At 40.3% G+C, this 22900-nt stretch overlaps 1 protein-coding gene across 3 annotated transcripts in view; it reads left to right on the top strand.

The window, feature by feature from the left end:
- SHROOM2 (shroom family member 2) overlaps nucleotides 1-22900 on the top strand; it is a 118421-nt gene that overhangs the window by 63527 nt on the left and 31994 nt on the right. For 2 of the 3 annotated variants that reach the window (XM_058864292.1, XM_058864283.1), the window contains exons 3-5: nucleotides 9841-9972; nucleotides 15157-17797; nucleotides 19693-19796. In XM_058864292.1, the coding sequence (XP_058720275.1) occupies nucleotides 15242-17797; nucleotides 19693-19796 (2660 nt within the window). In that variant the 5' untranslated portion in view covers nucleotides 9841-9972; nucleotides 15157-15241. The remainder of the gene's footprint in view (nucleotides 1-9840; nucleotides 9973-15156; nucleotides 17798-19692; nucleotides 19797-22900) is intronic. The other variant, XM_058864273.1, reaches the window with a different exon arrangement.

The following is a 22900-nucleotide window of genomic DNA, read 5'->3' as shown; positions in this document are numbered from 1 at the left end:
AAGATACGTTTTCTGTTCCTTGAGGTTATTTAGACATCCCTGTGCAGCCCTAGAAGGAGTGTTAAAACCTAACTTTGTTTCCCATCTGAAGAAAATGAAAGGTAGCACATATAATGCAAACATCTGAGTACTCACTGTCAGAGCCGTATTCACTGCTCCAAGTTTAATAATAGTGATGTAGGCACAATTGGCATGTGAATGTAATCATAGTATCTGTGTGATCTCTTGTGAGATTGTCCATAGATAGATACCTTAGTTTATGCAGGAAGAATGCATGGATGAATTCAGTTATTAAAGTACTTGATCATTTCAGAGGGATGCTGATACTTCCTGCAGCTTTTTAATAAACAAACTTTGGCAGCAGAGCATTTTTTAACTAGAGCATTTTTTCCTTTATTTTATCATCAATTGTAACTGATCTGGACTTGGAAAATTTAGATAGTTTCTGATTTTATTTACATGTATCCAAGCACATATTTCAACCTATGGACATTTTTTATCCTATTTTTGCCAGACTTACTGTCTTGTAAAACTTAGTCTTGGTGATAATTAGGGTGGCTAAAGATTGAGATCTCAAGGGGTGGTGTGAGCTGGGCTTGAAGAAAAATGATCTGTTAAAGATTTGTGTTGTTATTGCTGTGACGTGATTCTGGTTTCAATTTTGCTTGGAGAATAGCTTTTATTTTGCTGTGAAGTGACTGAACCCAGCTTTCAAATCTAATGATGTTAAATTGGGTGCACATCTTGGCACATTCAGTTTCTGTGAAATAAGCCTAAAAACCTAGTTCCCCAAGCAAAATCAGTGCTGCTCCAGGAATGCCAGAAATGAGAGCTGTCTGGTCATTATTAAAGTTCTAGCTCCAAGTGATTATGTCCTAGGGCTGCCATATATCTACTCAAAATAAGGGTTTGTACTTTTTCCCAGTGTATCCAAATCAAGGGAAACCACTCTGATTCTCGGAGAATGAAATTTCAGAAGATGAAGCAGGACACAGAACCAGACTCAGCAGAGGGTCCAGCTTCTTGCACTTGCCTTACTGCAGGCACCATCTTCCCCCTAGGGATGGGGGGGGGTGGTAGCTTGCATTTCTCAGGGTCATGCTCCTACCCTCAGGGTGGTAGGAGCTCTGGGACAACATCTTACCTACCCATGCAGATTCCCTCTACTTGCATTAAGAGTCTACACAAAATGTATTTGGCCTGAATTAGTACATGCATAGGAGGAGAGTAGCTCATGCTCCAAGAAGTTGCAGGAAAATATCTGCCCTTTGCCAGTGGAGAAATGATAGATGGATCCCTGAGTTTCAAATTATACTGCTGTGTGTTATAATGTTGTCATGGCTGCAGTCATCAGCTGGAGATTAAGAACAGGATTTAATTTGGATCTAACAATTAGCTTCACCTGAAACTTGAGCTGCCCCGGGAGGTAAGGAGGGAGAGGTTACCTTGGATGATTGTACAACTCTAACTACCTTGTGCCTTGGGCTTCCTACACGTTAAGGCAGCTGAGATTTTCTGCCCAAATTACCAGCTCTGTGATGTGTCAAAACTCTAATGTGTTTCAACCTGAAAATAGTTTTTATTACAATAAAAATCCTTTTCACAAACTGTGCTGTATATCACAGAGTGATTTGCAGTTTCATAGCTCCCTCAATTCAGTGGAAGAAGTATATTTTTTTACATGGACTTGTATGTGTAATCCAGTAAAGAGGAGGTTTTCTTTTCATCTCTTTTTGGTTTGGTTTGGGTTCTTTTTGTGGAGTAGTTTTTCCTTTCAAATCTATATTGTCCTTCTGAGATCAAGATGCCTCAAGGGAATATGTCTACATGAAAAACTTACTTCTTTATTAATGTGGAAAGTACTGTAATTTTTTACAGTATTGCACTCATCTTTTGTCTCAGTTATGGCTAAGCCAGAGTAAATGGGTCCTGAATGCTGTGTGATGTGACCAGTATTTATTTGGAAGATTACTTGAGAATTCCAAGTGTTGTGAGAATAGGCTGAGAAGCAATACTAGAGTACTTAACAAGTGCAAGCTCTTAAATTGATAAGCAAAAATACTTTATGCGGGTCTGAGCTGGTTCTACTTCTTACTCCAATGGGGTTTTTTTGGATGAAAATAACTATATTGTTCCTAATGGTGATCAGCGTTATTGTTCTAAATATTTACTTAATTAAATATTTCATTAAATGTTCCTGCAGTGCATCTGATTTAACCATTCCTTTTGTGAACAAGCCAGATAAAAATTCAGACAGGATTTAGCTTCATCTGAAACAGAGTTCCATTCAGGCATTTTTTATATTCAGGGAGTGACCCTGAAAGAAAGGAGGAGATGGTGTGTGTTGTTTTTATAAAGCTCACTACAGATCTGCAAAGGTAAAAGGCATGGCCCTAAAGTACTTGCCATAATGATATTTTCCATTAGTTTTTGGGTTTATTGCTCACCATGGAAAGACATTTTACACATCTCAAGTTTAATCTCCTAATATAAAGTGAGGGTGTAATATCTCGACAGTTAAAACTTCACATCCTGATGCTTCTGCCTCATCTGGGGAAGGCCATTTTTTTTTTTTTTTTGTATTTTGGAGGGACAAATGCGGTTACTGCATCTTCTGTTCTTACTTGAAAGGGTGTTTAAGGCTCTCCTGGATGGACAGTCTGAATACTGGCACAGAGAGTACTTTAGAAAAAGCATTTAAGTTGCTGCTGTCTAACCCCAGGACAGTAGGAACTTGGGGAGTCTAAGACTGAATCTGAGGGAAAGGCACGAGGAAAGGGAAGGAAAGGAAAGGGGAGGAAAGGAAAGGAAGTGTCTGAGGCTGTGATGTTCTAGAAAGCAGCAGAGAGGTGAATTCATAAGTGATTTGTGGGACAAGTTTTAGCAGTGCTTCAGTGTATTCGGAAGACTAAAAAAGCAGTGGTTGGAGTGCAAAACCAGCAGCCTGATCAGAGAAATTGTGGGCATATTTTGCAACTAGAAAAGCCTAAAAACTCACTTTGCATATATTTATATATCTATGCATGTATCTATGTAGATAGATATGTGTGTGTATATATCATCTCTATTGGATATGAGTGATAGGGAAGGTTTACTTCAAAATATATTCTAGAAGTTTTTTTAATTTGGGAAATCCTTTAATACACAATTTCTGAATGGAAATTTTCAGGGGGGTTTCTGTGTTTTTCTTCCTTTTCATATTCTTTCACAGACACATACCATCCTCCTTCCTTTATTTTTTAAATAAATGAAAAAATAAAGCAGGAGACTGTTCAGAAAAAATGTTCCACCCCAAGTTTTGGATGCTTTGTCCTCCCTTGGTTTGCTGTTACATCCAAAAATATAGATATGCCTTTGTCAGGAGACAGGACAGCACTGAAAATGGCAAGGGGAAAGGAGCAGGGAATTGTATTGGACTTAATCAAGAACTTTTTTAGGGAATTGATAACAACTGGTTTAGTCCAAATTAGGGTAACTCTTGAATGTATTTAATTGCTGAGAATGACACAAGAAACCATTCACATTCCTTATAGAGTTTTGCTGCTGGGCAATAGCTTTTTGCCAAATTTAGGTAATTTCCATATTTCCCTGACAGATAGATCTACCAGTGGTGACTAATGTAGCATGAAGTAATTTGAATTCTATGAATATTGTTGTCTGAGATAGATAATACAGAATATCTTTGTCTGTATAGGATGATGACTCCTTTGGTATTCTATAGAAAGGAATGTTTGCCTGTTTTAAAGGGGGAGGGTAAGAAGAAAGATCAAATTAAGTACTCAAAAAAAAAATAGTCATTTTAGAAAAATCATCCTGTTCTAATCATGAGCTCCCACGTTAGGGAGTTGGATAAGTTCTTCAAATCTGCAGTGACAAATACATATAACAGCTTCTGGAATGAAAAACAGTTACATTGTCAATTGCTTTTTATTTGAGGCCCCTGTGTGTAACTGTAGACTCATGGTGGTTTTCAGCCTCCTTTTTTTCCTGCCAAGGATTCAGAAGACTAACAAAATCCAAAAAATGTTTTTGATACTTTGAATAAATGATTTAGTAGTTCCTTTAAAGTGGCTTTTTACATACCCAGTTAATTACATTATATGTTGGTCTTCTAGTGTGTTTTAATTTACTGAACACAAGATTGGTGAACTGCAAAACTTCCCATGAATTGGGAAGACTTGTTCCCCCAGCATATACAGATTTATTAAAAAACATTTGTTAATGAAGTATTGGTATGTCTAGTCTACTGTTATTGTAAGAGGGGAGTGAGAAAGCTGAGAACTATAAAGCTGGGATTTATAAGCAAACAAACAAGGACACCTGCACTGTCACTAGAAATTCTTGATATTTTGTCTACGTGGAGTAAAAAAAATAACATGTGAGTGGCTTGCTGAGGGCATTCCATAAACTGAAACGCTCCTACCCAATTTGCATGGCTGGCATGGGGCAGCAGTGTTTTTAACTGGTTGCCTGTTTCTTTAGGACAAACAAGTGCAGCATGGTATGGTTTATTTGGCTTTGAAACAATCTAAGGGCACTTTGTGAGCTGTACCTCACAGTATGTGCAGTGCTCGAGCGTGCTGCTTGTTTGAGAATGCCCCAGTGAATTGTGCACTTGACCTTTAAGTATGTGCAGGTTTCCATTTTATCTCAGGCTGCAGCCTTTCTGCATTTCCTTAGCCTTGCATCTTTGGCATGTCTTGTAGCCAATTACACTGAGATTAGGCCAAATTTCTGTTCTAGACAAGGTTTAAAATGACTTCAAGTAGTTTGGAGCTCCTGCTGCAACTTTGAAAAAGTAAGCTTGGACTATTTTAAAAACAAAGTTTTTAACAACAGAGAAAGGCTTTTCTGCACTGCTGAAAAGCTGAGTTGCATTGTGGTGAATGGAGGGAGAAGTGTTATTTTGACAGCTGCTCTTCAGCATCATTACATTTACTGGTTCCCAAATTCTTGTATTTGTACCTTGAAACATGGTTTACAGCTTTCTGTAGAAACTAGTGACTGAAAAGGGAATATATATTTTTTTAAGGAGTTTTTAATATCACTACAACAGTTTTCATTCAGAGATTTAGGGCTGACAATGTGTAACAGTAAGAGTTAAAAAGAACAGATGCTTTTTTTGGGATTTTTTTTCTGATGTTGTAGACTCAGCTCAGTTCTTACTGAAGCCACTGCCCTGTCCATCCTTGTACTTGTGAAAAATTTGGATTTCTTGTCTAAACCCATGTTTTATTAGGGTGAGATCTCCACTTTGAGTACTGCGTCCAGCTCTGGCATCTCCAGTATGGGAAGGACCATCGACCTATTGGAGTTGGTCCAGAGGAGGCCACCAAGATGATTATTAGAGGGTTGGAGCACCAACTCTTAGCTATGTGAAAATGCCAAGAGAACTGGGAATTTTTAGCCTGGATAAGAAGGCTTTGGGGTGACCTAATAGCAGTCTTCCAGGACCCAAAGGGAGCCTACAAGAAGTTGGAGAGAGACTATTTTCAACGGCATGTAGTGATAGGACAAGGGGAAATGGTTTCAAATTGAAGGAGAGTAGGTCTAGATTAGATGTTAGGAAAAAATTCTTTGCTCTGAGGGTGGTGAGGCACTGGAACAGGTTGCCCAAAGAAGCTATGGATGGCCCATATCCTAAAAACATTCAAACCAGGTCAGATGGGGGTCTGGTCTAGTGGAAGGTGTCCCTGCCTTCATTAGAAGGGTTGGAACAAGATGATCTTTAAGGTCTCTTCCAGCCCGAACCATTCTTTGATTGATTCCATGATTTATTTCCTGTCGCAGCAGATAGAGATGAATACCGGGAGACACTGCATTTGCAAGGACTGGCCTCTAAGCTCCTTTCGGGTTGGACGTGCTGTGGGAAGCCCTGGCTGTCAATGATCACTGCCGATGTGGAGGGCAATTCTGTAGCCGCCAGGAGAAAAGCCACTACCGTGTAGTGACAGCAGGGTGTGCGGCTCTGCCGGCTATGGAGGGCTCGGCGGGGGTGAGGAGCGCTCCCGGCGGCAGCAGGAGCAGCGACAGGAGCAGCAGAAGGGGGGCAGGAGCAGCAGGGGCAGGAGCAGCAGAAGGGGGGCAGGAGCAGCGACAGGAGCAGCAGAAGGGGGGTAGGAGCAGCGACAGGAGCAGCAGAAGGGGGACAGGAGCAGCAGGGGCAGGAGCAGCAGAAGGGGAGCAGGGGCAGGAGCAGCAGAAGGGGGGCAGGAGCAGCGGTAGCGGCAGCAGGCAGCGGCAGCTCGTCCAGAGCCGCTGCTCCCCGCGCCCGGCAGGGGGCGCGCGCGGGGCAGGGAAACTGAGGCCGAGAAAGAAGGGAAGAGCTCCTTTGGGGTGGGATAAACAGCCAGCTTGGCTTCGGAACAACGGCACGTCCAGCCTCTGTCCTGTGTGGCTGCTGCTGCCGGCAGGGAAAGGTGTGCAGCCTCAGGCTTGAGGTGTGTGCCAGCAGTCAGGCCTTTGCTCGTTCAGCAGGGGGGCTGGAATGAAACATTAACGGACAAACTAGATATTAGGAGGAAATTTTTTACCGTGAGGGTGGGGAGGCACTGGAACAGGTTGCCAGAAGAAGTTATGGATACCCCATCCTTGGAAGCGTTCAAGGCCAGCCTGGATGAGGCTGTGAGCAGCCTGCTCTAGTGGAAGGTGCCCCTGCCCACAGCATGGGCGTTTTAACTGAGCGATCTTTAACTGGCTGATCTTCCAACCCAAACTATTTTATGGTTCTGTGAAATAAATTCTAGCAATTGGTTTGCACCTGGGTGCAAACCCCTGTAACTGCCTGTCACTTTTTTGCTTTGGTTACTCCAAATGCAAAAGAATTTATGGCAGGGTTACAGCAAAGGTGCTATTTGGTAGATGAGAATGATACCGTTTTTGTTGGAGAAGGTGGTGCTGGGGAAGTACATGCTTCTGTTGTATCTGCTGGCCTTTTATCTTTTTTCCTCTGTAACCTATATTCTATACTTATAAATATTTTCCTTCCAGCAGCTTCTGTAACAGCACTGGTAGAAAGACACTTTCAGTGAAATGCTTTTATAATAATGCTTCCATTAATGCTGGAGGTTTTCTGAATTGTAGGTTCAGATGATCTCATTCTGTCACTCAGAAGTAATAGAGAGGTATTACACTAGAATGTAAAAGCTCAGCTTCCAGCTTCTTTAGTTGCCTGCAAAATATTCCGGTTTTGAATATTTTAATATTTTCTTTCTAGTCCTTCTATCCATTTGCTGAGTTTTGGATTCAATATTTATGTTGCAGTCCACTTTTTAGGAAAAAAGGTTTCTTGAGTGTAGGATAGGTTCTCACCATTTAATTTCAGCTGCTATCAGAAAGTACTGTTGACTATGTACAGTGAATTAATTTTTAGTCATGTTGTGAACTTCCCAACAAAAGTAGGTGTCTATGTGATTCCACCTTCTAAGTATCCCACCGGTATTTTTAGACTGTTCAGACTATTATATCAAAAAAACCCCAAAACCAACAAGAAAGAAAAAACAACAAGCCAAAACCTCTTAAAAATACTGTGTCCACAAATACAGAAAATTGAACAGAATTTGGAAATTCTTGTCCACTTGACTTGTCTTATGCCACAACTCAGTCCAGTCTCTTCCTCCCCTTGCTTGGCTGCTCAGGAAGATGAAAGTGGTGGTGGATATTGTAGCACAGAAAATGCCTTCTGAAAATGACATTCATGTAGCGAGGAATTATCTTATCAAGATCTTGACGAGTTCCATGAGGTACAGTACTGACTTTGTGTGCATCCCTTCTGTTTCTTCCCAGTGATTGGATTCCTCCTCCCATTTGTCAAGCCCAAACTGTCACAGAAGCCCTCTTCCCAACGTTCTTTTCCTTATGCTCCAAACACTGCTTGTATTGTGCTAGTTTCCTAGTCTTGTGTTTCCTTAGTGTGGTACATCATAGAAAAGTAATTGTCTCATAAAAGATAAACCTTTTCAGCTGAATTGATGTCTAGGAGGTCTATTGAATTTGCCTTAACAGATATTTGTGGTTTGCTGAGTTGGTATCCATACTGTTAAAGGAGAGCAGTGGAGGTGAAAAGGACATGTGATGTTCAGTGCAGCTGAACAGTGGAATCATAGCTTTTTCCATACTTGCACACAGGCTTGGAGCAAGCTAGGACTCTCTGGAGCCCATCATCACATGGCTGAGCAGAATCTTTTGCACTTGTTTGCACTAAGAGTACTGGGGCTTCTCCACTCTTTGAATGTCATGTCCTACCAAGAATGAGCAACTAGAGATGCTCTGCTTAACTGTTTTCTCTTTTGTCATGCTGAGAAGAGTAGGCTTTTGTTTATGGAAACAATTACTTATTTTTTTAGTGCTAGTAATGATGCTGCACTTTGTAGTGAAATTACAGTTTCCCTGTAGAATTGTTATTCTCCTTTTTTTATCCTGCATGCAGAGTTTGGAAAGTCAATTCATCACTGATTTCTTCAGATTTTCCTGAACGTACTGTGAAAAGCTGTGTAGTCAGAGCTGACCTGTTTTGAAGATACTGGCTTTAGTTTTGGTCTCTAAATGCAGTGGCTGCCTGATAACAGACACATTTATTAAAAGAGAGAATGAGTAAAAAATTGTAGAAGTACCTTTATGATTCAAATTGAAAATAAGGAACACTTTTTTAGTGTAGCAAATTATTTCTGTAACTCAAATTTCTTAAATGCATAAGTGCATTAAAAAGTCTTAAGAACTACAGTCCTGTAAGCCTTTATTTCAGACTCAGACTTTGAAAGATTAGATCTGTCAAACCTTATACTGCATCTAAATTTTAAATTGCACTTCCTCCAAAATGAGCCAAGGAGAAGGGTGGGATGAACTGCTTTCAAAGAAGATCCTGCTTCATTCCCAAGTGACTAATAGGGTCTAGACAAATGGCCTGTACTTGGCATCTGCTCACTGAAACACAAGTAGCTGGATTCCACCCAGAAGGTTTATTTAATCTTAGGGAAAAAAGAATGCACTTACTTCATGAGTGCTGAGAGGTGTAGCAAACAGCAAGTCCTTGGAAGGCAGTGCAGGCTGTAGTTACTAATTCCTAAGCAGAAGGAAGGGGGTAGAGGAGTACGGAGCAATTTTGCAAAGCAGTTTTTAAGGTGCAAAGCTCTGACAACAACTTACTGTTGTACTTCTTAGAAGGGATCTCTTCTGTTACATGACCAGAAATATTTGGAGGTGATGTATAGTAGATATTTGGGGACTTAAATGATTTGCTGAACTGTTTTTGAGATGTATTCTTTAAAAAGAAACCCAGAAAACATCAAAACAAACAAAACCTCCCTGAAGATCTGGGATGCCAAGTATTTCAAGAGCTGAAGCAGAACTTGCCTGGAGTTAATATGACTGCTTGTATCACTAACTTGTATGAAACAAAGTGCATGGCTTTAATCCTTCCTGTCATTAACTTGTTTCTTCCTAGCTCCTCCCATATGCACCTACCTACAGTAAAATCTTACCAAAACCCTACTGTTGTCTAAGAGACAACAGAGAGTTCTAGGTCTCAGAATTAGCTTTAACTGTTAAAGCTCTGGATGTGTCAGGCACTTAAAAATGTATCAGTCTGTATTTCTTGTAAAAAATACACATCTCACCATCCATTAAAAAAAATAAATATTGGCATTTCACTGCATTTTAAAGAAATGGTGATGTCTTTTCAAAACCAGCATGCGTGTAGAAAGTTTTGTTGTCATTTAAAGTCATAATGCCTCTGTCCTATCTGTGAAACGTTTTACTGCTGCCCTGGTAGATTTTTTGCTGCATGTCACTTTATTGAACTGTTTGCATTAAAGTAGCACTCTCTGCCTCTGTTGTTTTCAGAAGGAATGACCTAGCCTGCAGGCCGCACTCCTGGCATGCAACCAAATTTACCGAAAGTCAACCTGAGGCAGCCACGTCACACCTTCCCTCGTCTAATGCCTGCGCCTCCTGGCACTCGAGCTATCATGCAAGGTGAGTCTCTGCTTAAGTTACACACACTCAGCCCTTAACAGCGAAGCAATGGAAACAGAGGTCATGTTGTTGAGGGTTTTTTTTAAAAAAAACAAGTAATGCAGAGTCGTGGTTTTATACTTCTTTAGAGTTGCCTGTCCTTGCAGTGCATGAAGGGGGAGTTGGGGAAGTTTGACGTATGGATGAGTGGATTTCTGAAACAGTTAGTGATATGTGCATGTGATTTAAAGGTAAGAAACTAGCTTTAAAGGCAATCACAGGGTTATGCTTCTTGCTCTGCATTTCCTTTCAACGTCCACTGGTAAAATCCTAAGGCAAAGTAACCATCAAAATTAACATTGATAAAGTGAAATAGGAAAGAGAGAAGAAATTAAAAATACTGTTTGAAACAATTAAAAAAGCTTTTTCTAAAGAGAGGGCGCAGAATGCTTTTCTGTTGTCTTTTAAGGTATTGCTGGTTTAATTAGTTAAACTGTCTTTCTGTAATCCTTCCCTACAAGTGATCTTGCTCGTCTAGAGGTAATAAGACCGATGATATTCGGTCGCTGTTTGAAGCACCTTAATATTTGTCAGGGCACATTCAGCACTAATGGAGAAAGGCTGACACACAGTTTTAGCTGTGAAACTCTAAACCTTTAGATAATGCCTATTTGTGTCTCGTTACAGTTTCTTATTTGTTTCCTGCTTCTAAGTGACATTCTTTATCAGATATTTTAATGAAATATTTTCTTGGTTCTTGGGGGTTGGGGGTGGGCATGTTATTTTTTTTGTCTTTTGTTACTTTTTCCTTCTCAGTTCCCATTAGGCCGTAGTTACACTGAGCATTAAAGAAAATTAGTCTGGTCTGCCGTCCTGGCTTGGGAAGTAGACTTCGGTTTTCTGTACCTAGTGTTGTACATTGTCTGCTGAATCATTACTTTTTGAGATTAGTGTTTTGTGCTAGTCAAAACAAAAGAACATTAGTGCTTCAGTATTTTATTTTATTTTTCATCTATTTTTTACAATTAGATGAACATTTAAAGTTGACATTAAGTAGAAAGGGCTTTTTTAAAACGTTTCTTGTAATACTTTATTAGTAGATATTTTAATAACTTTTGATTACAATTTCTGCTGTTTTACACTGATTTAAAGTTTGTATTTAAATATCACATAGATGGGACAATTTAGATTTATAGGTTTTAAGACGGTAAAAGTCCTTGTACATAGACATAAAATGCAGAAATTTCTAAAATCTTCTATAGAATTCCTCATTGCAATGCTATAGCTAAAGAATATTTCTATTATTAATGGGTCTTCTACACTAAGCTGTAAATCATTGTATACTTCCTGCTGTTCCTGGTGGTTGTCCTTGTACCTTGTGAAAGTAAAATACTACAAGATATGTCTCAAGGTGTGTTTTGATAGGAGCTGGGTGTGTCCCAATACTTAAAAAAGTGAAAAAAAAATGGTTCAATGCCAGTTTGAAATGAGGTTTGGTCAGGCAATTGTGGGTGTAAAGGAAGAGGGGGGGATAGAGCAATTCTCTTCCCTCATGTATCAGAAATAGCCACAACTGCTGGCAGACACTAATACTAATAAAACAAGATTCTTTTTCACATGCAACTGAAAGATTTAGTGGCCTTAGCACAGTCTAATACCACAGTTCCCAGGTCACTGCCATACTGAACCCCATGGCTGCCTGTGCTGCTCGCTTAAAAGGTGATGTGTTTGGGACATTTGTCAGCTCTGGTGTCTGCTGTCCAAAACTTTCAGTGGCAGAGCTGCTTTTACATGTCACTGCTGGAGGAGGCCCAGCATTCTCATAGTGGCAGCCCAAGGATTTTGATATTTTGGGGATCTCAGCTGCAGAGTGGGGTTCTCTGGGCTTTCGGATCTGCAAAAAGAGTTGAGCAGCCTCAGAGATTCCCCACTTTGCAAATACTTATTACAAAAAGCTCAGCTGCTGGGAAAGCACAGCAATCAGTAGCTGAAAGCAGCAGTATGCAAGGAGATAATGGAAATAGCCCAGGAGGGGATATTTCTAGCGAAAGCATCCCATTCCTGGGTTATTTCTGGAATTTCATGCCCTTCCTTGAGCTGAGCATCTGAGACTGGTACTCAAAGCCTCTATCTCTTCTGAATGTGCCTACCTGCATTCTCTCTGTGAAAATTCACTTAATCACTTGTTAAACATGAAGAGTTCATTGGAGAAGGGGGGGACAACACTTTTTTTGTGTTGGTGGAGTGGGGCACCGTTAGCCAAAACAGCCTCCTGAAGACTGCCCATACTATCTACTGCTATGTTAAGGTATGGGGCAGTTTGATTTGCTTTAGGATTTTTTCATTGGTTAGTTTTGCTGGGGCTTTCTTTTTCCTGGCCTGATGAATTTGAACATTTGAGAAGGTGGATGAAGCTAGTGGAAGACAGACTAGAAGAGGCTGTACCAGTATATAGGAGAGAGGGTGATCCTGGAACCCAGCCCTCCACATCTAGCACTATATGTATTTATTTTTTATCATGTGACTTCAATGCAAAAATTGTAAGTTATCTTGGGAGCACTAGGCTAGGTCTAGATGCCTCTCATGCTAGGCTAGAAAGGTAGAACTTGTAAATCTTTTGGTGTCTTTGTTTCCCTTTGTTAGTCTTCTGTCTTTTTGACAGAGGTTGCACCTTAACAACATGTGCAGACTTTTTTCCTGGCCCATCCTACACCAAGGCTGAGTGCACTTTTCTGGTAGGATTGTAAGTGAATTATCTTAAGTTGCAGAAAGTTTAAACCCTGCATTTTCTTGCAGTAGGATATACTATAACAGAGAAACCTCTGGGGTTTTCTCTATGCCCCTGGTTGTGCAGATGAACCCAAACACCTCTTCTGCTTTATTCTGGTATTACAGGTGTGGCTGTGGGACAAGTGTGCTTTGAGAAGCCTACCTAAACTGTGGTTTTTGGGCAGTTAGGGTCACGTACATCTGATCTGTAATCCCATGTAGTTGTTGAGATAATTTCTGTAAGGGTCAGGAGCAGAAGCATATCCCTGGATTGGGAAGGGTGTTTACTAGCCAATGTGGCCAAGGGATGGTGTTTGTAGATTATTCCTGGAATTCACCTGCCAGACTTTGACCATCAGTCTAGGTGCTTTTATGAATCTACTCCAGAACAGCCAGTGAGAGAAGACTGTCATGGGATGCCAGGTTCAGGCAGAAAACTGGCTTTTGGACTCTCTTCCATGTCAGAGTTCACAGGAGGATTGCCCTGCAGTTTAGGACCACAGGAGGCCATGCTTTGCAGTAACATGCCATTAGAAACCTTCCTGTCCTTCTTTAAAGTGTTTGCTGCTTCTGCTGGGTTTCCATTAGGCATTTTCTAGCAGGACTTTGACCTCCTATGGTGATGATCTCTGCTTCACAGTTGATACCAGCAGATTTACATGAGACTTGCAAACTGAGGCTTCCTTCCGCAAGTGGCATCTTTCTTTTAATTAATGCCAAGTATCTGTTTGGATTTTATGGACTTATAGTCTTTTCCAACCTTAAGGGTTCTATGATCTCCTTAGTGCTCAAGGGAGTGGGAATATCAGCAATTCTTAGTAATATCTGGCTTACATTATTCTTTGACAAAAAAATCCTAGTAATGACCAAGATACTTTTTACATGAAACACAGTATCAGCCTAAGATGATAATTAAGACCTTTATAAGGATTCAGCAAGATGTTTTAAATGCTGAAAATAAACCAATGAAAGAACATAAAACCCCACAAGATAAGGCCATTGCTAGTGTATTTTGTTAATAAAATGCTTTTAGAACATAAACATAAAGCCTATCTTCTCTTTCTTCATATAAATTGTTTTTGACCATGTTGTATAAGAAAAGTTTAAAAGGCTGTAGCAGTAGAGGGGGGAAAAAAGCAATTCTATTAGTATTGAATTCCAAAGAACTGTTGAATTGACCTTTGCAATATTTTTGCCAGAAGAAAAGACCTATATCACTCTTTGTATTTTTTATGTGGACTAATCTAATTTCATTGCTAGCTTTCACAGGTCTCTTTACAGCACAAGATTTGAGAGATGCTTCATATAATTATAGCTACAGGGAAGGGCAATTCTAGGATTTCTACCAAGGGGCTTTTCATTCAAAGGCAGGAATTTGAATTTGGTATATAAAATCAGGAGAAGCTGCCAGTGAAGTTCAAACAGGGAGATGTGATGAGAATAATTGGAAAGACTGTCATCTCAGCATCAATGCGTTGGATTGACAGGAGGTGGGTAGTGTGAGAGAGGAAAGAAATGAAAGAAAATTAAACAAAACTCATGGGGTAGGAAAGTAACAGAAGCAGAAGGATTTTGGAATAGTGTCCTTGGCAAAAGACCTGAAGAAAGTACAGTGTCAAAGACAATGTTTTTATAGAGGAAAGAGTGGTTGAGAGAAACTGGTGGCAGTAAGGATTCTCTAAGTTAGAAGTTTGTCTGGCCATGCAGAGCTTATGTTGCTTTCGCATCTCCTCCTGAAGTTTTCCTGCCAATGTTGTGGAACTGGGTGGAATTGAATGTTGTTGTAAGAGTGTCAACCTGAGAGTTGTTTGAAACCACACTGCTAAGGTGCATGTGCAGGTGATATTTGAGACAAATGCAAATAGTGTGTCTCTGCTTAAAAGTTAAAACATCAAATGAATAGACAGATGTGGATATAACTTTTTGGGCATATCTTATTGACAAAGGAATAACATCATGGGCTGAAGAAGTTTGGAGTCATATTTCAGAGATGAAGAGAGAAGTACTTGAGTTTAATAGCTGGAAGAATCTGGGTGCCTGGAAAATAAGCTGAAAAATAAGTTGGTGTTTGTCCTGAGAAAGAGGGAGCTCTAATGGAGCTCAAATTTTTTCTAAAAGCAAAGTCAACAAAATCAACCATTTGCAGGGGGAGAAGGGACCCTTCAAGGAGATAAATGCATATTACTTGCTGGCAAACTTATATAGGGAAGCTGAGTTAGTTACTAAGGTTTCAAGCTTAGAATCAGTGGTAGAGTATAGAGTTTGGAGCCCTGACTTCATGTTCAGACTTTGAATTTTGTTAGATTGTTTGTCTTCAATTGCTGTGCAGATGTATCTTAACCAATATTATTAAAATGTGTGGTTATAATTATATTGTGGCATTTTGTGATATTTTTGATATTTATTCTGACACTTTTTTTTTTTTGCTTCCTTCAGTAGTTGTTCTTCTCATGACCTGTCAAACTCATGGGATCAGTCAAGTCTGTATCGCACTTCTGACCAATTTAGCTCCTTGGGAAGTATGGACAGCTGGGACCACACTCCCCAAGTAGCCCCGTATGGAAGACTTTCTTCTGCAAGGTCTAATAGTAGCATTGATCATCTAGGGATCCAAAGTAAGCGGGATTCAGCCTATGGGTCTTTCTCAACAAGTTCTAGCACCCCTGACTACACTCTGTCCAATGCAGACACTTCTTCGACAGAGAACATGCTTTACAAAGTGGGCCCCTGGGAGACGGCTAAGCATGGAAGCAAGTCTGGCCAGTTTCTGAATGACAGCAGTGGAACAGAAGACAAACCTGGGTATTTGCCAGCTCCCATCCAGTATGAGAACAGCAAAAGTCCTAGGTCAGAGGAACACACAGATGGCAAGCTCACTAGCTCAGGAAGATCCAGTTTTGGACCTGTCTGGTATGTTCCTGATAAGAAGAAGTCTTCATCTCCTCCCCCACCACCTCCCCCTCTTCGTAGTGACAGCTTTGCTGCCATCAAGGGCCATGAGAAAGCCCATGGCCCTGTGTACTCAGAGGGTGCCAACACACAGCACTTTACAGCCCTGAACAGATCTCAGCCCAGGAGTGACTGGAGTTCGGAAACTGCAGAGCAGCAGCGGCAGCCCTCCAGAGCATGTGACAGGAGGATCAGCAGCTCAAATTATAAATTCGATCTCAGTGCAGAACACACTTTTTCTTCAGCTGGTGAAAGGTACAGTAGTAATGCAGGAACTGTGAACAAACTGCAGCCATCCTTGTCCAGCATGGACATTAGGTTTGCACAGCCTGCTTACACTTACCACCACCAGCACCAGTACAGCGATGAAAGCACCTTTTATCACAGTGCAAGAATATTAGCTGCACCTAAAGATCAGCAACATTACCTGTCCTACAGTGGCATTCAGGAGTTAGCTACAGATGATTTTCATGGCTACAGTCCAAACCAAGCCAGTCTGCTCAACACTTCCTCTTTGAACAGTGCTGCTGAACAGAAGGTGGACAACACTGGACAAAGCCGATACTATTGTGTGACAGCAAAACAGCCTGCTTCAGGAAACTCAAAGCCACTACAAGTCAAGGATGATAGCTGGAAACCTGCAGTGGGAACTGATGCATCACTTGGACCTCATGAAAATTCTGCAGTTATAGCAATGGCCCCAAACCCAAAATACTATCTACCTCAACAATTTATTGAGTCTTCACTGACAAGGTGTGAGAACAGCAGTCATTACCCAGTAGACAGAGAGGGAGATGCTAGGTGTGCTGTAGTAAAAGAATCTGAAAAACCTAATCATACTGAAAAATCTGGACAAAAGAAAAGCTGTGAGAACAGCTCTGAGGAAAGTGAAGCTAGGCACGGTCAGCAGGAGTATGTAAAGGTCTGTGTCCTTACCACTGAAAACAGATGTGCTCAGAAAGATTTTAGGTGGGGGAAAGACGAGAGTAGCAAGATTTCTCCTCAGAAGACGCCAATGTTGCACTCTTTAGCTCAGGAAGGGAAAAAACAGTCTGACAACAACCCAGAAGTGGTAACAGAACGACAGACCTCATTTGACACTCACCTGTCTAAACAGGCACGAAGGAGTGATCGTTTTGCAACAACCCTCAGAAATGAGATCCAAATGAGAAGAGCAAAGCTGCAGAAAAGTAGAAGTACTGCTACACTAGTAGGGTCATCTGAAACAGAGGAGTGCAGTGAGACCTGGAAACCAGATGCAACAGAGAATGTCACCACCTCCCCAGACACAAACTTTACCAGCACCTGCAAAGATCACCTCAAGGAAGCCCAGGCCAGGGTTCTGAGCGTGATGTCCTTCAAGCGTCGGGACTTGGAGCCCAGCCCTGCTGAATATCTCCCGAGGTCACCTGAGCGGAAAACTGGTGGTTACAACTCTTCATTACTGGCTTTGGTTTCTGAAGACGTCTCTGGATTCCTTGAGGCTACACAAGCCAAACCAAACTCTACCGGGAATGGCACTCATCATGTTTCTCGCATTGGAGCCAGGAAGAGGTTCACAACAGAGCAAAAATTGAAGTCATACTCAGAACCAGAGAAAATTAATGAGGTGGGCATGTCAGAGGATGAATGCCGTGCTCATTGCCATCCAGATATATCAGAAGAAGCCCTGGGCTCATTTGCAGACAGGTGGAAATTTTTTGAAGAAACAAGTAAGCCTGCATTTAGAAAATCATCACAGAAACCAGGTCCCCATGGTTTAGGAGAGGGACAGCTTGAGAGGCCAGATAGGAAAGCGCAAGAGGGAGAGGAGCTGTGGTATGAGAGAAGAGGTCGGGTAGCCTCTGTTGGACTTGAAACTGCTCCTGCTTCAAAAGATAGTGTCCACTATAGCAGCAGCAGCAGGGCTGCTGAGAGGATTGGGAAATCTGCACAGCCACGGCGCCTGGGAACCTTTGCAGAGTATGAGGCATCATGGAAGGAGCAGCGGAAGCCAATAGAGCCAAGGGGCTCAGGAAGGTACCATTCAGCCGATAATATCCTTGATACAGGCCATGAACAGCATGGAAAAGCCCAATACACCCATGAGAGGTCTAGATCATCCCCTTCCACTGATTTCTACAAACAGGTACAAGTGTCTTTTGCATCATCCTTTAAATTGCCCAAGGTGTGGTGTGGGATAGTAGAGAAGTGGAGGGGAAAAGAGAATTTTTATGAAAATTTCCAGTTTAGGAACATTGTGTAATATGGTGTTTGCCTTTTGTCAGTAAAGGAGTAAATGTTACAGGTAGCTCTCTTAAGTAAAATGAGGAAAGTCAAAGTTTGTACAGCACAAGAGCAGTTGGATCAAAGTAATTCCTTGTGTGTTGTAGTCAGGTGGAAAAAAACATGATTGATTTGCTAATATCATCTTCTTTACAGTAGAGATTTTGAAGGTTCAAAGCAGTTTTCACTCAGACTTACTTTTTCGTTGGTGTGGCTGTATTCTCTGTTTGGATTCTCTGAAACCACGAAGAAAAGTGTTCCAAGTGTAAATAATACATACTTTTGTCTAATTTTTTAATGATCTAATAATTTCCATGGATTTCCCCTTCTAAACTTGCTTAATGCAAAAGCTACATAGGACAAAACTTTTGTCTAATAAAGTTTAGAGGCTACAAATATGCCTGTTAATGTTAAAGCCACAGCAACAATGAAGCTGTTAAATGTTTTGTTTTCTGTCAATTTGCTTGATTTAAGATGCATACATTTATTCCTTAGAGAGATGCCAAATGTCTGTTCAACTTGCAAGTAAATATTACGTTAATTTTTAACAGAGCAGGGCCAGGCAATGGTTGGCAGGTGGCACTGGAAGTAAACAGAAACCAAGTCTCCTTAGTTCTCTGTTAAAAGATGTTGTTCAAGCTACTACAAGATTTCCTGATATGTGTAAGGAGTCACCGTGTGTTCAACCTGTGTTGAAATTCACCTTCTGCAAGAACAGAATTGAAGCAATGCAGTTGTATATTATTTTGCTTTATTTTTTCCGCTCTTGTTAAAAACATTGCATACGTAGGTCACCTGTGTGTCTGTGTGTAGAAGTGGAGTAGAATGAGAATAGCTCAAAAAGAAACAAAAATGTTGATCTATAAAAGTTGTGGAGTGTCTTTCCATAAGATTTTGTGTCTTTAAGTTTGGCAAAAGTTATTTTTCAACTCTGTGCATACTTAACTATGCAGATAATTTACTAGGAGAGATATTCCAAGCACTGAAAATACTCACCTGGAAGTTATTTGGAAAACTAAATTCACTAAATTATTAAATAATTGCCTACCCAGCAGAAAAAAATCATATAATCTATTCCCTGTATGCATTTCTGGCTTATTAGTTGGTGCCTTTAAGTTCAGTATAGGCCTCCTGGGGCAAAAAGCAGACACCTGTTTAGGCACCTGGAAAATATGGTGATAAGTGCATTGAAGATGCTTACAACAGACTGAAGTAAATAAAGATGTTGTTTTGCATATATGATTCAGATAATTCCAGTGCTAATGCTCAATTAAATTTCCAGTAGGTTCAGTGTTTGTAATGCAAAGTTATGCTTTGGGTGGGGTTGTTTGAAGATAGTGAGATAATAACATTTGTGAACAGCACTGTTGGTGTTTTACTGAGAAACTGAAGTACACACACAGGGATTCACAACCTGGTGCATACTTTCATCTCCTAAAATGTGAGCAACTCTTTTGCATCTTCTGCGCCTTTTTGTTTTAATTTGTTTTTGCCAAATGGAAGTTGCAAATGTTTATATAAATGTTAAGCTCTTCTGTAGATCAGCAAAGCAGAGCAGCAACACGAGCACAGCCAGGTCGGGAGTGCTGTGCAGGAGGTCACAGAGCACACTGTACTGCTTAAAACATGCTATGCTGTTGGCTTCATGTATATTCAAACAGAGCAAACCCACAAATAAGAGGTTCCATAATCATAGATTTTCTGGGAGTCTGAAACATGATGGCTTGGTTTCTTACTTGTACTATAAACCTCTTTTAGGAAGTATCAGTTGAAGTAAGGAGGCAAGCAGAGGATTTAAAGGAAGATGGGGAGTGTATTTTCTCTCACATTAACAAACTGGATGAAAGGAACTGCACTGTAAGGTAAGTATAGTATTTCTTAAATTATTTCTCTAAAAGATTTGGTTTTGATGAATCTTTTTCACAAATTTCTCTGGTCTGATCTTTTCCTGACTCAAACTGCAAGTTCTGCTGTGATGATTTTAAGTTTCTGAAGTGCCTTTTTCGCTTATTTCCCTCCTTCTCCCCACATACTTCAATGTGCATGATTGAATTAATGTTGTGACTGAAATTTTTTGGGACTTTAAGGTGAGGTTAAAGAAATTGTTGAGTGTTTAGCATATTATAGTTTGTTCAGAGGCAGTTGATTCTTATTTGTTTGCATGAAATGATAGTTACGGGGTTTTTGGAGGTAGGTGGGGCCCTGAGGTTTCCCAAAAGAGATTTCCAGTATTATCCTTGGCAAGGACAGCATGCTGCTGAAACATAGTAAGTAGTGCTGTAAATTGGGCTTTCCTTTTCTTGTGCCTTTACAGAATACAGTACATGAATAGAAGACACTAAAATTTGTTTTACTGAAGCGCTCTGATTTTCTCTGTTAATTTACGTTTTAATCAATGTACAGTGTTTTCAAACCTTTGAGAAGGTGTGACTGTATGTGTGGTGTAGTTAAAATCCTTTAAATGTCTAACATGCTGAGGGTTGTCCTCGTCCTGGCCCATAGAGGTGTAAGCAGTGATTTCAGCAATCGCTGATTCTGTGGCTGCTGAAGCTGAGCTGAGGTTGTGCACAAGCTGCTATCGCCAGGTCTGAGAGCTCTGGGTTTCATAACAGAGGGGACTCATGCATAGGAAAGAAGAACCTCTATAGGATTTCCTCGGTTCTGTAAGTGGTATTAATCTCTCAAGGGAGAGGCAATTATAAACTGTAGCAATTATACACTCTAGCTGTGACCATAAAACCTTGTAAAAAGTTTGTATTTATTTCTGGGTTCATATGATTGTATTTTGCATTGCTTATGGCTTAGCTGAAGAGACCAGCCCCTCTTTTCCTAGTTTCTAGTAGCCCTTTGTACTTAGCACAGCGGCTCCAAAACGAGCAGCCCACGAGGGTGCGAGTGTGCGCACACGCGTGGGGAGGGAAGGAGGGGGAGCAGGCAGGAGCAGCCGGGCTGCTGTGGGCGGGCAGCATCTCTGGACAAGTGAAATTATTCCCATCTACCGGCACTGAAGCCGTCACAAAAGCATGTGAATAATACTCCTACGCCAGCATTTTAGCTGTGTTTGTGCCGCATAATTCTTCCTTTATAACCATAGAATCCATGAAAATCACATGACTGGGCACCAGCTGCAGTAATTTTTTTTTCAGCTGGAGCCTATTTGACATACTATTTCAGATGTAGTATTTGGCCATTTTACCACATTACAGAAGGTTTTGTGAAATGGTCTCTCTCACAGTCTTTCTCTCAACATTGATATGCAGAGGGTTGATAGGCCTTGTGTATTCAAAAAACTAACGAATTAAAACTAGCTAATTAACTAATTAAAACTAACTGGGCATTTAATTCCTGTGTTGTGATCTACCACTCTGTGATAATGAATGGCCGCCTTATGGGAAAGAATATATATTTCCATGTGCTCCTTTTTTAACAAGGCATTGTTGTACTCAGAAGGAACTGGTCTCATGGCATAGATTGATTTTATGATTTTTGAGCTGCCCTAAAGGCATTTAGTTTTCTATTTTTAAAATCTAGCAATCTGCAAATGGCTAGCAAATCTGCCTAATTCAGGGTATATTCTAGAACATGAATAGTAACAAATCCTGAGGTTTTCCTTATGGTCATATTTAATAATCTCTTTTAAAATTTGTTTGGATTAAATTGCTGGCAGCTGTTATTTGGTGCTGCTGAGACCTTTGTGCTACTAAAGTCAGTGTGGTGGGGCTGAACACAGCAGTGGCCATTCTGCATTTGTGGGCATGAGATTTTTAGGAACCCAAGTTGAGAGACAGCTGTGGAGTCCATGGTTGCTTTCTCCAGGTTAGAGACTCTCCTTGCACTACAAGGTGCCTCTGGCCTCCCTCCCCTACAGTTGTTTTCAGAAAAGAAAAAAAATTATGAACTCGAAATAAACTTTGAATATTTACTATTTACTACAGCTTCCATGATTATTTTCCTCAGAAATACAAGTCCTTTTAATGCACTGAATCTAGAATGAAAAAAGGGTTAGAATATTGTAACAGCAAATGGCTTTTTAAAAACAAACAAACAAAAATAAAGGCGTTTGACATTTGATTTTTTTTTTCTCCTGAGCTTTTTGCTACAGTATTTTCTTGGCTGTTCTTTTTTTTAGCACACAGTTGTAAAAGCTAAATTAACACTGCTTTGAAAAATTTGTGGGGGGGGGGGAGGGGAGCTGGTGTGTGAATGTTAAGTTGATGAAGATAGTTTGTGAACCTCTTTCATCTTTGAGATCTATTTTTCCTCTCTGAGATTACTGAGTGCTTCCAATGAATTCAGGTTGTTTAATCTGCCCTTTTAAAAGAGGCAACATGTTCTTCTGACCTGCAGTATTTAATAGTTTAGGGTATTACTTACATAGGAAAAGAAAATAGTGGTCCATAGCAGCCATTGTCATCTCTTATGGAAGAAACAAACCACTCTTCTTATGAACTTACAGGGATGAAATCATCTAACATGAGATGAGTATTTTTATACTCATCAGGGGTTGATGTGATTCTGTGTATGTTCTTAACTTTAGGACAGCTTAAAAGCATTATACAATTCTGCTGATCTGTAAAACAAAAAATGGTGCTTTTTTTTTTTTTTTTTTGGTGGTGCCACTCTTTCTATTTCAAATTAGTTACAAAAGCTTACCTTTTTACATATGCAAAGTCTGTGCTTCTTTAAACATGTCTCTCTTTTTCCATTTGTAAAATGACTTATCCTGGTAGAAATTGTGGATACTTCTATAAGAAAGGTAATTATATAAGCTGAAATAGACTTTCAAAAGGTTAAAGAGGGAAATGGATGCTCTGACCAGTAGTCTGTGGCTTCCTGCAGTATGACATGCACACAGAAGTTACTCTGCTTCAAAAGAATAATGCTTTATGATCTAGTTCTTAAGAACCTGCCATCTACTAGACATGTTTACAGACATTGTCTTTATTTACTTTCTAAGAATATTTTA

The sequence above is a fragment of the Poecile atricapillus genome, chromosome 1, assembly GCF_030490865.1.
Source record: "Poecile atricapillus isolate bPoeAtr1 chromosome 1, bPoeAtr1.hap1, whole genome shotgun sequence".
NCBI lineage: Eukaryota > Metazoa > Chordata > Aves > Passeriformes > Paridae > Poecile > Poecile atricapillus.
The sequence above is the reverse complement of the archived record's forward strand: the minus strand, read 5'-3'. Positions and strand labels throughout refer to the sequence as shown.